This window comes from Borostomias antarcticus (genome assembly GCF_949987555.1).
Source record: "Borostomias antarcticus genome assembly, chromosome: 22".
NCBI classification, from domain to species: Eukaryota; Metazoa; Chordata; class Actinopteri; order Stomiiformes; family Stomiidae; genus Borostomias; species Borostomias antarcticus.
Genome location: NC_140255.1, coordinates 11,110,983 through 11,126,979, shown reverse-complemented (window position 1 = coordinate 11,126,979; position 15,997 = coordinate 11,110,983). Strand labels below are relative to the sequence as shown.

Sequence of the window (15,997 nt, the reverse complement as noted above, 5' to 3'; positions counted from 1 at the left end):
CTTAATCTTTTTTAGCTTAATCTCGAGTTCTAAACTCCACTTGTATAGAGACATTGTCTGCTCCGACCTGAAACTAATACAATAAATTATACACTTGCTTTAATATTTAAGCGTTGTCTTTTTGTAAGGCTCATGGGTATGCAGCTGAAAGAACGTTTAGGCTTACAATCACCTTATATGTCATAAGAATATACATCTAAGCAACACATTAATTTCATGGCATAGCCGACACAATTGTAATTCTATATCTACAGTAATCATACGTTCATGATGGGGACATGATAGGCTATTGAGAAGCCTACGAACTGCATTCACACAGTCGGCTACTACTGGTTGCGTGCGCTTGCCATCCACACTCTGTTTGCCTTGTCCACATTTATGATTGGTAATTTCACGCTAACACCTCCCCTTTTGCGTGAATGCACTCATAGCTAGATTGAGGAAAGGTGGGTTGAGTTAAAACGAGTTGATAACCATTGTGGTGACATCAGTTATGCGTGATTGCGGTTGTTAGGCTTAACCGTATTATAGGCCCCAGGAAAAGAGCAGGAACACAGGAAGCAATAACTTGATGCACATGACACAAACAAGGCTCTGACAATAAACAAAGGAAACGGAGGACTAACGAGGGAACGAGGTGCAGGTGGGGACTAATCAACAAGACACAGGTGCAAACAATCACACAGGAGGGCAGACAGTAAAGGGTTAACTGAAGAAAAAACTAAAACAAAAACGACACTACAGAGAAACCAACAGTGCGGATGAGAACACAAGGAGAGAGATCACACAGAAAACACAAGGGCAGGGAGAAAGGTCACTAGGAACAGGGCGGGATGTGACAATTATGCTAATCTACCAGCGAATACTAGAGAAATATTGCTCAAGAGGCCCAGATTATTTAGAATTGGAAATCCACAGCATCATTCAGATGTATCCCTCCCTCCCTGCACTTGTTGGCCCAGGGGATGACTGGTGTTCTTCCTCTCACCTCTTACCAACGGCACGCCGTTACATGGCAACTGCCAGCAACCTTTTTCTGCTCAATCAATTTGAGATTCAATATCAATTGTATGCAGGAAAAAAATATGGTCTGATAGATTTTACCCGGTATCTGACAATCTCAATGAGAGTGAAGGACCTCTGATTCACATTACACCTCTCCATAATGCAGGCCAGATATAGTCAACAGGTTAACCTGGAATAATAATAGGAGAATGAGACAGAGGGCCCTAATTTGATTTTGTGTGATTTCAGATAACTTAACATCGCCTTGCAAATCGAAAATGAACTGGGAGTAAAAAATACATAAATAAAATAAAACTATGTTCATAATATGAACATAGTTTAGTTCAGCCTGGCTTCGCCGATCCAATTCACATAAGTGCAAAGGGTCTGGACATTCTCAGTTAATTTTAGACCACTCACTCATAAATTATGTGCAAATCAATAAGGTCACCAAATTGCACATGCAGATCAATAAAGTGACAGAGCGTTTGAGTTAAAAGGTGGTCTAGTTGGACATGAACGCAAACTCATTATGTGACACCATCTTCAAGAAGTACACAACAATCCTCTCTCTTAAGCACCTATTGTATTTTAGATTGCTATTCTTGCACCTTTTTTACTAGATTATGCTCTTAGTCACTTGTTTTAGAAAGGAGATGCACTTGTGAGTTCTGGCAAGTAGTAGTACATTGCCTTTTCCTACGCTAAATGCAATTATTGTTAGTCGCTTTGGATAAAAGCATCTGCCACTGTAAATGACTGTAATGTAATGTAATCATTGTCACACCGCTATTGTGCTGGCCAATCCATAGTCGAATATCAGTCAATTGGCCAGCGCTAGGTCATAACACCGCTTACCGCCGGCATGAAAACAGGGCTATGTCCACTTCAGCCTGATGAACACTTTGACATCAGTAAAACAACGGAGGCACTCACCACCACATCGGTCCTCATCTTGCCGAAGGTGCTGATCAGGTGTGCGTAGTGATAGTCGTCCATCTGTCTCAGTGTGGCTGTCATGCTGGCCACAAAGCTGCCCTGGGGATGAGATAAAGAGAGAAAAACATTGTCAGTATAAAAGCAGAGCAAATGTACGTATATAGGCAAGCGTGGCCGCTGGATTAGATTGAGGGACTAGGATAGGGGTCTGGATTAGACTGAGGGGCTAGGGTAGGGGTCTGAAGTAGACTGAGGGGCTAGGGTAGGGGTCTGGAGTAGACTGAGGGGCTAGGGTAGGGGTCTGGACTAGACTGAGGGGCTAGGGTAGGGGTCTGGACTAGACTGAAGGGCTAGGGTAGGGGTCTGGACTAGACTGAAGGGCTAGGGTAGGGGTCTGGACTAGACTGAGGGGCTAGGGTAGGGGTCTGGAGTAGACTGAAGGGCTAGGGTAGGGGTCTGGACTAGACTGAAGGGCTAGGGTAGGGGTCTGGAGTAGACTGAAGGGCTAGGGTAGGGGTCTGGACTAGATACAGTGCTGCCTGGCTCTACCCTAGAGGCAGGTGATGCTGCGTAAATGGATGTCTGGCTGGGTGGAGTTCTTGCCCCGCTCTGATATGAGTGATAGCTGTTATAAAATGTCTGAGGGTCGACAGACACATTAGAAATCAGAGGTTTTCTGAGGTGAAAAATGTCTGTGCCGACACTGTGCATTTCCATAATAACCTTTGGGAACAGAAGTGTGTTGGGAGGAGATAGCAGATAGCAGATAGTATAGAGAGAGAGAGAGAGAGAGAGAGAGAGAGAGAGAGAGAGAGAGAGAGAGAAAGAGAGAGAGATATAGAGAGAGAGAGAGAGGTGGAGTCCTGCCTAGCCAGTGGCCATCTGGAGAATACGACTGAAGAGAACAGAAGAAAGGACATGGACTGACGTGACATTTAACACTCACTGAGAATGTTGACATATGGAATCATTTAGAGCAGTGGTTCCAAGACCAGGACAGGCACCCCTCTAGTGGTAGGGGGAGGAATCTCCGAAATATTTTTAAAAAATGAAATAAAATTGATTAAAAACTAGATAAGGTAGCTCAGAGAGGGGATACATCTGCCCATGATGCATGTAGAACAGCTCAAATCAAGTTTTCATTGATACGCAGTTGGAACTTGGAAGTTCCCATGCGGATTATTGATGTTCTGCTTTGCTTTTCTAGTTTTCGACTGCTCTGAAACTACTCTGCAGAAAACCCAACATCTTGATTCTAGATGGGAGTCATATAGCCACGGCTACTCCAACAACAAGATAAATGTATACACGTAAATGTACAAGACATTGTTTCCTATCAAATCAATACATTTAATGTTCATACATTTTATTTTCATCCACCTAAGCTTGTCTGTTGCCCTGCTCCTGAGCCACACTCCAAAACATGAATGCAGGTGAACGGCTCTGTGGCGCCCCCCTCGGGTGTGGGGGGGGTTCGGTGCACTCCGGGCTTCATCCCATTGCAATGGCCACATTTGAAGGGGATATGTCTGACTTGGATGAGGTGTTTAGTTTATCGATCCTTACTTGTTTGGAGTGTTTGTAAGTGAGTTTTCTTTGAATGCTAGACATTTCAGTTCAATTGCGCTAGCATTAGCATGCTGCTAACGCCTGGACGAGAGAACGCATGAAATCAGCTGAAAATGTTCTCTATTAATCAAATTATAAATGAGGCTCTATGTCCAAAATTCTGAGCTACACCTTTAAGGATATTTTCTTCACTATCTTTCTTTGTGTCGTTTTTCCCCCTATAAACTGCTGACATCACACGATACGATAAGGAAATTAATTAAAAGTTCAATTGAATGAACACAATATGCATGAGAGCACATTCAAATTATTGTTATGTTTTGAAGTCTGATAAGCCTTTAGATAAACAAGCGTTCCAGCTGGCTGTGTATCCCATGTCAATACCAACATACTCTACAGTAGGCAAACATTAGGAGTGCAGAATACTTGACCTTTTCCATGACTCAAATCGATCTCTCTAATACTAATGAATGGCTTTATCAGAAATATCTTCTCTATCTTTTCTAACATCTCTTCTCTAAATAGAACTCTTATTATGTTTGTCTTTCTGTAATCAGAATCCTGATTCTGATTACAGAATCAGAACTTCCAAAGACAAACATAATAAGAGTTCTTAATTAGAAGAAGAGTCCACCTGGCGCTCAAGTGAGTGTAGTCAAAAATGAAGCGGTGCTCTAAGGGGTTTGGGAAATAGACAACTGCAAACAATGTTGAAGGTCCCAGGCACTCGGAAGTAAAGAGTGCCTCTTTACGCGAGAGTAAAGAGGAGGAAGAGTGTAGATAAAAAAGCCTTTATCGAAAAGTCTTTATTAAATCATGGCTATGGACAGCATAAAAACGGCATCAGTTTCAACCAAACATGTTGGTGTTTTTATTCTGTCCATGGCCATGATATAATAAAGGCTTTTTTATCTACACTCTTCCTCCTCTTTACTCTCGATTGCCTGGGACCTTTGACATTTTTTATAATAAGAGTTCTATTTAGAGAAGTCCTTGAGTCTCCAATTCTCTGATTAGAGAAGTCCTTGAGTCTCAGACCAAACCGACCAGGACAGACCACAACAGTCCTCTTTCCCTATAGCAGACATTCTTTTTACAGGAGAGGAGCTTTTGTGGAGAATTGTGCTGCTCCTCTCTTTTAACAAAAATGTCTCTACGATTTAGCCTTGCGTGGTTATTTCCATGCCTGACATTTAGTTACATTAGAGAGCCTGTCCTGAAGAAACACGTAAGCCTAACCCACATACAGAACGCAGCAGGAAGAATGCTGAGCATATCTGCTGTCTCTCTCTGCTGTCTCTCTCTCTCTGCTGTCTCTCTCTCTGCTGTCTCTATCTCTCTGCTGTCTCTCTCTTTCTGCTATCTCTGTCTTTCTGCTGTCTCTGTCTTTCTGCTGTCTCTGTCTCTATGTGTCAGAAACTGCATTAAGTAACATAATATCAGAAACTACTAACCGTACCCCCCTAATCCCCTATCCCCCTAACCCCCTACCCCCCTACCCCCCTAACCCCTTACCCCCCTTCAGAGGGTTAGGGGGTTAAAGAGAGGGAGCATTTCCATAAGCATTGTCGTACTGTAGCACTGTGCAGCACATGCACATGCATCACCAATCCACGTCACTCAAATACATTCTTGGTTATGCTTTGCTGGTGGGGGGGAGGGGGGGGGGGGGTTATCAATTTACTCGCCTTTTTATTTATTTTTTATACCTAATGTAAATGAGTTCCTGTGTGCATTAATACGGGGCTGTGATTTAAAAACAGGGGGCAGGACCCAATCAGACGGAAGTCAGCAGTGGCCATGCTGCTACTCTCACACCGCACCACTGCACCCCGAGAACATGCACCCTAATTAGGCTGGGCCTGATTAGAAACGGGGGTGTAAATGACTACTGCTGCTCCTTATATCATTTGTTATTTTCCTAACTGGAGAACAAAGGATAATTACATGATAGCTGGGCAGATAGAAGGGAGGGGCGGGTGGGTGATGGTGGGGGGCGGGGTAGCTGGCTTCCGAGTTGCTGTGTGTATTTCCCCAGGGAAAACAGATTGATGGCTCATGCACCCGCCGTTGTGCTGTTACTTAAGAACTTGTCTGAGGATGACAAGCCCATTGTTCTTAATTCCGGGTCTAATTTGACGGATCCAGGAGGGTGAGCGACGTGAGGGCCAGCGCTGGCAGATCCAGTTGCCTTCGCGTTGGGAAGGCAGCGCGTTAATAGGCCGAGAATAAGGCTCACTCCGCCGTTAGAAGTCCTCAGAACCTGTCATGGATCCAGGACAGATGTCCAGGGATGGGTGAACCAGCGCCAGGTTCCTCCATGCTCTCTCTCCATCTCCCTAGCCTCGTGAGATCATCCTGATTTCGCCAGCTCTCATTCTGTTTCTCTCGCAAATCAGGCTGGATACTTTCCAAAGAATTCCGTTTGTGCCAGCTCAGGAAACGACCTTACCAATCAGCATTGGTTCGAAGAAATAAAAAATACAAACAGCTACAAACAAGACAGCAAGGAGCGGTTGAAGTTAACACGTGACCGACGGTGATAGAGAGATGGTTCATCCAATCGTTTCCAACGGAGAGTTCCCAGGTTATGCGAAGCAAACTATCTGTCGCGTCAGGTTACTATCTCCCTAGCTAACTGCGCTCTCAGATGAAGCGGTGAAATGGCTCTGCTTCAGAACTATAGCTTCATACGGTCGGGTGACAAAGGAGCATTTTCCACAGGAGGACTATCATGCTCTTAATGGAACTCTTTCTTAACAGCGTCATTCTTACAGAAGCCACTGACAGCACATGGGGTGTATACATCATTGTTAGAGGCTTGCTGAAGCGTGAAAGCTGGATGGTTCCTCTAAGGGGGTTCCTCTTTTTGTTCTCCCTCTCAACCCCACTCCCTTTAGGTTCAGCAGTAACTACAACAGCCATCTTTACAGTAATTTGATTCCACGAATAAACTACAGGGCAGACTCAAATGATCCTTAAGCTTCCAAACAAATGTAATTGCTCCTGTCCTAATGGAGGGAAAATCCATTACTGCAAATTAAATAGAGGTGATGGAACTGCCTCGCGGCTGATGTGTTCGCCAAGTACAAAATATGGACGGCTGGAACTTACAGAGCTGGATAAAGACCTTTCAATGTGCAGCAATTAAAGTGTGGGTCTAAAAGCAGCACAAGACATATCACAACAGTTGTTAACAGAATAACACAGCCAGTGTACAGAGGTACCCTGAGAGGCATCCTGGTTAATGAAAAATGTTAACTTTTTACATTTTATCTCAGAGGCCTTCCCCGACTGTGTGAGTCAACTCAGTACACAGCCGTGCCATCACTCAGTGTCATTCCCAAAGGGTCTCTCCAGTCTCAATTTAAGTGTTGTCTTAGTGAGAGCTCAAAAGGCCAGGTTGTCCTCTTAGGGCTGATTTCCTGACTTCACTGCCGTGATGAACTGCAGCTGGTTTCTATAGCAACCACCTTTTTGAGAGGTTGGGGGGTCAAATAAAACAGATAGGGATGAGAAGAACGCTCCCTCTCACAACCCTGAGCAACCCCATCAGCTGTGGTTTAGGTGTGGGTTATAGAGAGCAGGTGTGGTTTAGGTGTGGGTTATGGAGAGCAGGTGTGGTTTAGGTGTGGGTTATAGAGAGCAGGTGTGGTTTAGGTGTGGGTTATAGAGAGCAGGTGTGGTTTAGGTGTGGGTTATAGAGAGCAGGTGTGGTTTAGGTGTGGGTTATAGAGAGCAGGTGTGGTTTAGGTGTGGGTTATAGAGAGCAGGTGTGGTTTAGGTGTGGGTTATATAGAGCAGGTGTGGTTTAGGTGTGGGTTATAGAGAGCAGGTGTGGTTTAGGTGTGGGTTATGGAGAGCAGGGCTGGTTTAGGTGTGGGTTATAGAGAGCAGGTGTGGTTTAGGTGTGGGGTATAGAGAGCAGGTGTGGTTTAGGTGTGGGTTATAGAGAGCAGGTGTGGTTTAGGTGTGGGTTATAGAGAGCAGGTGTGGTTTAGGTGTGGGTTATGGAGGGAACGGTAAGTGTGATTGAGGTGTGGGTTATGGAGAGCTGGTGTTTGAGGAGTGCGACTTTGAAGAGGCCTGCATTTGCTGGATTGTTATTCTATCTAGAGACATGGGGTCAGTTGTACTAACATGTTAGCACCAGTTTTTGGTGTTATTCCATTGCAATGTGCGCCTGACAACATGGTACGAACATGGGTCAAACCACATTCTGCCTGGCGCAGGCCCACAGAAGGGCAAGTTGCGCTTTTCCTACTCATGCATATGCATCCGTGCAAGGGTCGAGGGAAATGTGGGTGTGAACACTCACAAAACTTGGGAGGAGATGCACAACGACACTGATTAATATCCCGTTGTATGTATGAAAACTGCGGGGTAAAGCGCATATCTGTTTTACTGTGAAATGTATCCACCTACAGTACACACAACCATATCCCCTGTTAATTATGAACATAGTTTTATGAACTGCATACATAAGAGAGCAATTATTTATAAATTATTCAATATTTTTGATAATCCGGTATTCGTGCAACACTGATATTTACAAGGTCGCATAGCCTACTAATCATTGGTCTCAGATAGATTTAATATGTCCCGATGTATTAAGGCCTGCAATTATTCAAATGCAATAAATTACGATTATAAGGTGGACTGGAGCATTCACAATGCAAACATTCACTGATTAAACTTTGCACCATTCAAGGCTACAAGGTTTTATAATTAAACAATTGGCTTTAGAAAGTGAAGTATGAAAATAAGGGATATCCTACAATGCACTTGCAAATAAGATACACAAGACCGATGCGATTATCGCGTTAAACCATCAACAGCAATGACCAGCCTAAAAATAGCTTACCACATCAGTCATAATTTAAAGCAATCAATTACACAGAGGTAGCCTAATTATGGACAAAGTGTGCTTGTGTAGCTTGCGCCGAGAGTTGAGAAGAGTTCAACATTTGAAGCCATAGTGCACCCGCCAGCCAATGGGTTTCATTCATGAGCCGCTGATGTCACAGGCTGTTCATGCATCTCATCCGCCACCATTACTCAACTGTTGTAATTTTGTCTGTACGCCGGGTACTATGTCACTTAATAAAATTTTAATTTAATTTTAAATTTGATCAGTTTATCAAAATACCCCCCTCTTGACTTGTTTTGAGAGATTGCTGGCTGGCGCTAGCTATATGACAGGCTATACTGCTTGCTTGCTTGCTTGCTAGCTAGCTAGCCAGCTAATGTTCATCAAGGTTTCTTTATATTGCACATAAGGGGTAAGGTTATATTTAAATTGCAAATACTAGCTGAATGATTCTCACGCTTCAATGATGTGGCAGCCAGAGGAAAATCCAGCAGACCCTGCTGCTCTACTCGCTAGCCACCATAATTTGTGAGTGCCACCACAAAGCTGGCATTATCCATTTGAAAATAGCTAATGCTATCTAGCTCACATTAGCCGAATGGCTGTCATATGTGTCCAAACCTAGCTTTTTCAGAAAAAACAATGATGCACCTTGAGCAGTTGTTGCCGTTTATTAACTTTCTAAAGAGTTTTGGGTCAGTGACATTAGGCTACCGATATGCTAGTGGTGTAGTTTTGTATTTGTCGTATCGGAGATATTGTCCTCCATGGTTTTCCCAAAAAGTTGTTTGAGACAATGATTGGTCGTTGTTGCGAGCGTCAGGCCCGCCCATCGTCAAGCGTTGAAGCAAAGCCTAGCAACGCATACGTGTGAGTCCAGAGTAAGGATTCTGAAACAAAGCATAGAGAAAAAACTCTAAAACTTGTGTTCACTCACTGCATAATCCCTGTAATATGCATGCCTTAGCAACTAAATGAAGTCAGTCCACGGTTCAAGGTGACCATGAAGCTATCTGGATTCATGATCTATTCTAACTCAAAGGTGTTCCACCATAATTGCATATTCAGGCTACACAGCCTAGAGCTTTTGAGACAGTGCAGTCAGGAGAAGGACTAGATTCTAGCCAAGTGGATGAAATAATTCTCTGAGGGAGTCTGTTAAATATTCTAAATGGATGGTAGACAGTAATGAAGGTATGATGAGTCAGCGACAACCTCTCAAATGACTGGTGATTAAGCACATTTCTGTGTCATGCGGTTTGTCTAGCCTAAACAATGGCGGAGGCTGAATGCAACAGGGTAACAATAGGCCGATATTGACTTATTCTGTGGAAACATTAATCATATCGACCAGCGATGGAGTTCGGAACCCATTTCCACATCCATCTCAATGTGTTGGACCAAATGAGGCAGAATCTTAGCGGAAATGAAGAGCGGTGATTAGACGGCAGGGGCAGATCAATCATACTTCTTTCTCCCCTGGAACTCTCTGTCCCTCTCTCTCACCAACCCTAGACAATCAGTCTCACTTCCAGGCCTGACAGCAGGGAAGCAGAATTAATGTTTGCTCTCCTGATGAACGGTAGGGGCGCAAACAAAGCATAATTTTAACCCTTTAATCAGCCCAAGGGGGGTGGTGGCCTCCTGAGAGTGGAGGAGGTGGGTAGGGAGAGAGAGAGAGAGAGAGAGAGAGATGACAGAGAGAAAGAGAGAGAGAGAGAGGACACAGAGAGAAAGAGAGAGAGAGAGAGAGGGAGAAGGAGACAGAGATGATAGAGGGATAGAGAGAGGAGAGGGAGAGAAAGAGGAGAGAGAGGGAGGGAGAGAGGAGAGAGACGAAGGAAGAGATAAATAGATAGAGATAGAGAGAGGGGAAGAGAGAGAGAGAGAGAGAGAGAGAGAGAGGGGGGGAGTATGAGAAGTGACACACTGTCTCCACTCCCAATTTGGTTTTGGTGTGAGGCCAGACAAGAGATAGGGATTGCTCATTTCAGAGGAGAAATTACGTCACCAGAGAACCTTGGATGTAGAAGTTCAAGCTACAATGTGTCTTTATCTATGATGGATGGGGAACTTGGCTACTGCACAAAGACAACCAATCAGTAGTGCCAAGTCATGGAGACTGAAGTGATATGAGAGATGTTAATAGGGAGAGAGGATGAGACAAGGACAAGTGCCTTTAGTAGTGACTATAGCTCTGATACCAAAATCATCTCTTTTTCTCTTCTTAGTGGGATTATATGGGGGGTCCACGGTGGTGTTGCAGTCTAAAGCACAATTTCTGCTTTAACGAGCAACACTTTTGAAACAGTCACTTGACACTTTTGATGTCATGGGCGACACCTTTTCGTGAAGTAAATGTTGCCAACGGATTTTTCTAATGTCGCTGACTCGTCATGTCACAAAGACACTGTCACTGATGCCATGAAGACGAGAAGTGTCGCCTGAAGGAAAAAATGCTGAATGTCGAGGGACACATTTTGTAGAGTGACACTTTTCAAGAAGCATAAAATTAGGCTTTATGAGTCGTACTTTGTGTCGATGCAGTTGCCGACTTGCGACTAGGGTTTGCACCCTGGTCTCTCCATATCAGAATACGGACGGATCCCAGAGGGAGCGGCACATTGGGCAGCTGCACCCTGAGGGTGGTTTAGTGCATCTCAGCTTGAGGATTCTGGGAGCCAAGTAGTTGCTTGTCTCTATTGTATCACCGACCGGCCCAGCCGAATCTTCAAACAGTAAGAATGGAGCAGTTGGACAATATATCGGGTGCATTTGGCTACCAAATTGGAAAAAAGGGAAAATCTGTGAGAGTAAAACAAACAAAAAACAAACAAGTTTTCAGTTTTTTTGTGCCATTGATCTATAGAACAGTGCCCCTCGTGTCCGTTCTGTACGTTGCTATGCATGCCTGTCGGGGCCCACAGCCACTCTGTGTGTGGCGGTGCCCTGGAAACTCATTCCTTGTAAAGGCTATTGCTATTCATTATTACAGTTCCTGATCTAGCGAGCTCACATTCAGTTTCATTACGCAGATCAATCTGGCCTTCCCCCGATGGAGACCGATTATTGTGGGCAGGAGTACTTGCCTTGACAGGCTAACTCCTTCAGCCAATCAGCATGACAAAACTTTGCCGTGTCCAGTCTGAAGAATAGCGAAAATGTATTTTCCTCTGATAAACTCCATGCAGTCTTGTTCTTATTTAATTGTTGTTATTGAGTCTATTTCTGCAATAACTGCACTTACAGTACAGGCATGCCTGTGTTTATTCTACTGACGTTACTGTTTGTTGCTTCGGGAGACTGTTTTACCACGGGAACCACCCAGGGGCTACGTTCTGCTGGGGGTCAGCAGTTGTCAGAACATCAGCCCCCTCATTGGCCCGGTAAAAACATAATCTGAGAATAACCGTTTGAGATAGGGGGAAGTCTAGATTAATCTGCGGAGGCAACCAAATTGAGCTTGCAAGATCAGGATGGTGTCACAAGGCTAACAATTGGCTACTTGAAACAACTCCCCTTCCTTAATAGTCTTTTGAACAAATACATTTAGCGAGATAGCCAGAGCAGTGACCACATTCTACCTACAGTACTCTCCACCGGTTATAACAGAGAAGTGAGTTCCTGTCCAGTGCCTCTGCTCCAGGTCAGGCTTTCCTCACTCCTGCCCTCTAGTGCTGGTGTACCATGTTATTGGCGACTCCTATTGGTCTAAAAATTGGTCTCATGGTATGGACGGACAGACACAAACGGACATGTCACGTATAGAAGTGGCTGCACTGCTTCAAAAGACATACTGCTTGACTGCAGCACGCAGACAGAAGGACAGGCAGAGTCCCATCCGTGGCGTCCGAGCCCATCCCAAGAACAGCAAAAACAATCAAAGAGCCACGATTTGTGGAGCAGCCACCATCTGGATCTAACTGGCTGCACACAGCTGTGAATCAGCAGGGACAATCTCTCTCTCTCCACATACGAACAGACAAACACACACATACATACATATGCAGATGCACACGTAAACACACTCATGCTGGCACACACACACACACACACACACACACACACACACACACACACACACACACACACACACACACACACAGGGACAGCTGCAGGGGGCAGCAGCACTTCAGCACATTGCACAGAGGAACCCTGGGACTGGAGGGGGGGTTGTAGGACTCGTACACGCGGGGCACTTGCCGCCTGATGGGAATCTCGCGGACACCCCGCTGGAGACCGCCTCAGAGCGTCACCTCATTTTCACACTCTCATTCCGTGATGATGAACAGCTTTCCGTGATGAATCCCAAGCAGACGCCGGTCCGCCTTTAAACTGTTTTTTTGTTGTTTTTTAGGGTAAAGAAGAAAACAATTGTACTTTGTTTTGCAGCTAAGAGCCAGTGTGCCCTCCATCAGGGCTCTCATCCACGCCCACCTAGACGAGCTTGAGGAGACGCCTTCGCACTCCGCTTACTTGAAGCATTCTGCCTCCATTAATATGACGGGGAGCACAGCCACTCATTATTTAGCAAAAGGGAAATAGATTTCACCGCCCCCTGAGTAGCTTCTCATACTGTACGTACGTGGGGGGGGTGGGGGGGGGGAGAGGTGAGGCCGTGTCTGACGTCTCATTTAGGTGACTGCAGCACAGGACACCCCCAACCACCCCCGCCGACACACGTCAACGCCATCCCTCCCTACCGGCTGCCAACTGATGATTAATCTGGGCCCATCGCTGGCGCTCCATGCCTGGTCATTCACTCCAGAAGCACATGCTGTAGCCCGCTGGCTGTGTGATGGCGTCTGCTGACGGAAGATTGGAATTGCTGTGATCTGCGAGAGAGGGGATCTAATACATGGCTCGGCGTGTCGGGTTGTAGCTACTTGACGAGGCGGGCGCTAGTGTACACTGTCTGAATATGGGTAGTCGGGGAGTTGAGTTCACTCCTCTGGGTGGCCAGCTGCCGGAGCGGGAGGGATCGCTCAGGCGGCGGGCATTCGGAGGTGAGGAACTGATACCGACACAGGTGGCTGGTTCTCCTGTAGAACCACCATTTTGTTTAACTCTGGCCACAGTGGGAATAAAAGTTAAGTGCAGCGGCTGTTAATGCTGTCTGCTCAATCGACCATCCTGGGTGGCTAGACGAGGGGACAATTGCAATGCATATCACAATGAGTGTGTGTGTGTGTTTCTCTGACCGCATGCAAGGACATCACAGAGGATCCCCTGGGGGTGAGTATTAGCTTTAAGATAATGAAATCAATACGGACAGAGCCACTATCTCGAGGACGCTTTCTTGAAGAGCTCTGACGCTTTGCTTACACAAGCACATCACTGACCAGGCTCTTCTAAGAAGAGAGGGCAACAGTAGTTGGTGAGCCCACATCTCAATGCCACACACTTGACCTCCAAAAGAGAATTCAGACCCATTAGAGTAATGAAAACACCCCAAGGTCAAATCTTAACGGCTCTCCCGCTTGACAGTAATCCCGAGGTGAGCTCTCCGAGGGTTTCACCCCCCGTGTGAAACGTATGCTTGGCAATCGCTGCAGAGGGCTGTAACAAGGTGGAGAAGCAGACATGTTGACGTCTTCGCTGCGACCCCCATCTCATCATAAACAGGGCAGGACTGGTGTGTTTAACACCTTAGGCTGCAGCCTGTCAGGCGCCCATCGGGAACGGAGAGAGAGGGAGGGTGGTGTGATAGCATTCCGGGGGATGACTAGACAGCAAAATATGAGTGTCCCAAGATACTTTTTTTTCATTCACACACTCTACTTGTCAGGGCCAGACTGAGACGGAGAGTTAAACAGGTTGGCAGCAACAAGGCCTCGTCCTTTTCAGGCTGGCTCCAGTCCCTGAATCAGGATTTTCAAGTTTAGAAAATGCTATTCAGGGTCTGGAAAGATGCTCGTCCAGACAATCTCTTGGTCTGTTTGCCTCTCATGGTTTGTTATTTTGATTGCTTACAACAGTATATTATGATTTTGGAATATATCATTTTGTTGGACCATGGATGGACTATGGATCCCAAATGAATGAATTTTCAAACTTCATCTGGACATCCAATTTTTTTCAGGTAAATACAAGCGTCTGTTATAGCCTATACCCAGTCAGCCCAAGGGTGATCTACAGTACACAACAGGAGCAAAGCATGTTGTTGTCACTTCAGCGGATGAAATAATCGCTGAGGACTCCTTACGCAAGGCCAATCTGGGAAAACGTGTTCAGACTCAATAATGAAGTGAAACGAAATGGAAATTAAGTGTCAGGCTACTTCCTATTAGCCTTTTTATCAGTGTCAAATATCCAATATGGCCTTCGATAAAGCATGTTTGTTTTATCAATGGGAAAAACGGTAAACATACGTAGTGCTTACATCACTCCCCCTACGACTGTCTGGGGCCGTTCCCACATGTTGGGCACTGTGGACCTCTGTGTATGTGTGTCGCTCAACAAGGAAGAGTGCTGTGATAAGAGGGTTGAAAGTGACTGTTTACCTGCAACTTGGTTTGGTCTACAACACCCGCAGTTCCCGTCAACAGTCAGACAGACACAGACACACACACACACACACACACACACATTAGGCAGACCAAGGAACACAGAGAGAGAAAGAGAGAGAGGGGCGGCAGAGAGAGAGACAGAGAGAGAGATAGAAAGAAGAAGAGAGATGGAGAGAGAGAGAGAAAGGGAGCTCAGGGAATTGAAACAGGCACAACTTTATCGACGGGCTACCGTTTACATAATCTCGTTGGTTTCGGGTGATCCACCATCCAATTAAACACATGTGTCTGAGATGAAAAACAGGCTTCCCAGCACAGCCACTGTGTTAAGTGGCCTCTGACAGATGAATAGAGATTAGAGTACATGAGGGGAACGCTGGAGCACAGAGGCAGATGGAATCTCCCACTCACACTACGAAGAAGCCCTGAGGATCCTGGGGGGGGGCAGAACGAGGTGTATAGACTCATGATTAAGCTCTCACACAGACCAGACAAAGGCCCAGTCCCAATACCCTCCCCTTAGCCCTAGCCCCTAGTTTTGGAATGCCCTCAACTGGGTAGTTGCCCTTCAGAACGGAGCCACAAGGGATAGGGGTTGAAATCTGTACCTAAGAAATGGGACACCACTCGATATGTCTTCAATCGGAATTTTATTAGTTGCCTGATTTTCTGTGAAGTCCCTGGGATGTTACAGTATTATTACTATTAATAGTGACACATCTGACCAAATTTCAGGACAGAACCAGACAGATGAATCACTTGTACAGCCAGGAAGCATGTAAACATTAGTCCTGCCCATAGAAATGCACTGATATTAGATGAGCAGGGAAGTGCAGAAAAATGCTAGCTTACTCGTTTATTTTTCGGACTTCATACACTGGAAATGGAATCAACTGTCACTCAAAAATCGTTGTTTACACAAAGTTCTATTGATTCGATTAGATTCAACATTGCACCGTAGCCTACCAGTAACTTACTGGATCCACATCAAAATGCAATGAAATGCCGTTGACATCGTAAATAGCGATTTTTTTCTGAAATGTGTGTCATAACGATCCAATTACATGTTCCTTTGCATCTTCATTAAACTAAGCTTTTCCGCGGA

The 15,997-nt window shown here is 45.3% G+C and overlaps 1 protein-coding gene across 1 annotated transcript in view; it reads right to left on the bottom strand.

The window, feature by feature from the left end:
* dock1 (dedicator of cytokinesis 1) overlaps positions 1-15,997 on the bottom strand; it is a 246,792-nt gene that overhangs the window by 89,190 nt on the left and 141,605 nt on the right. Inside the window, exon 28 of the mRNA XM_084456190.1 lies at positions 1,942-2,043. Within this exon, the coding sequence (XP_084312316.1) occupies positions 1,942-2,043 (102 nt within the window). The remainder of the gene's footprint in view (positions 1-1,941; positions 2,044-15,997) is intronic.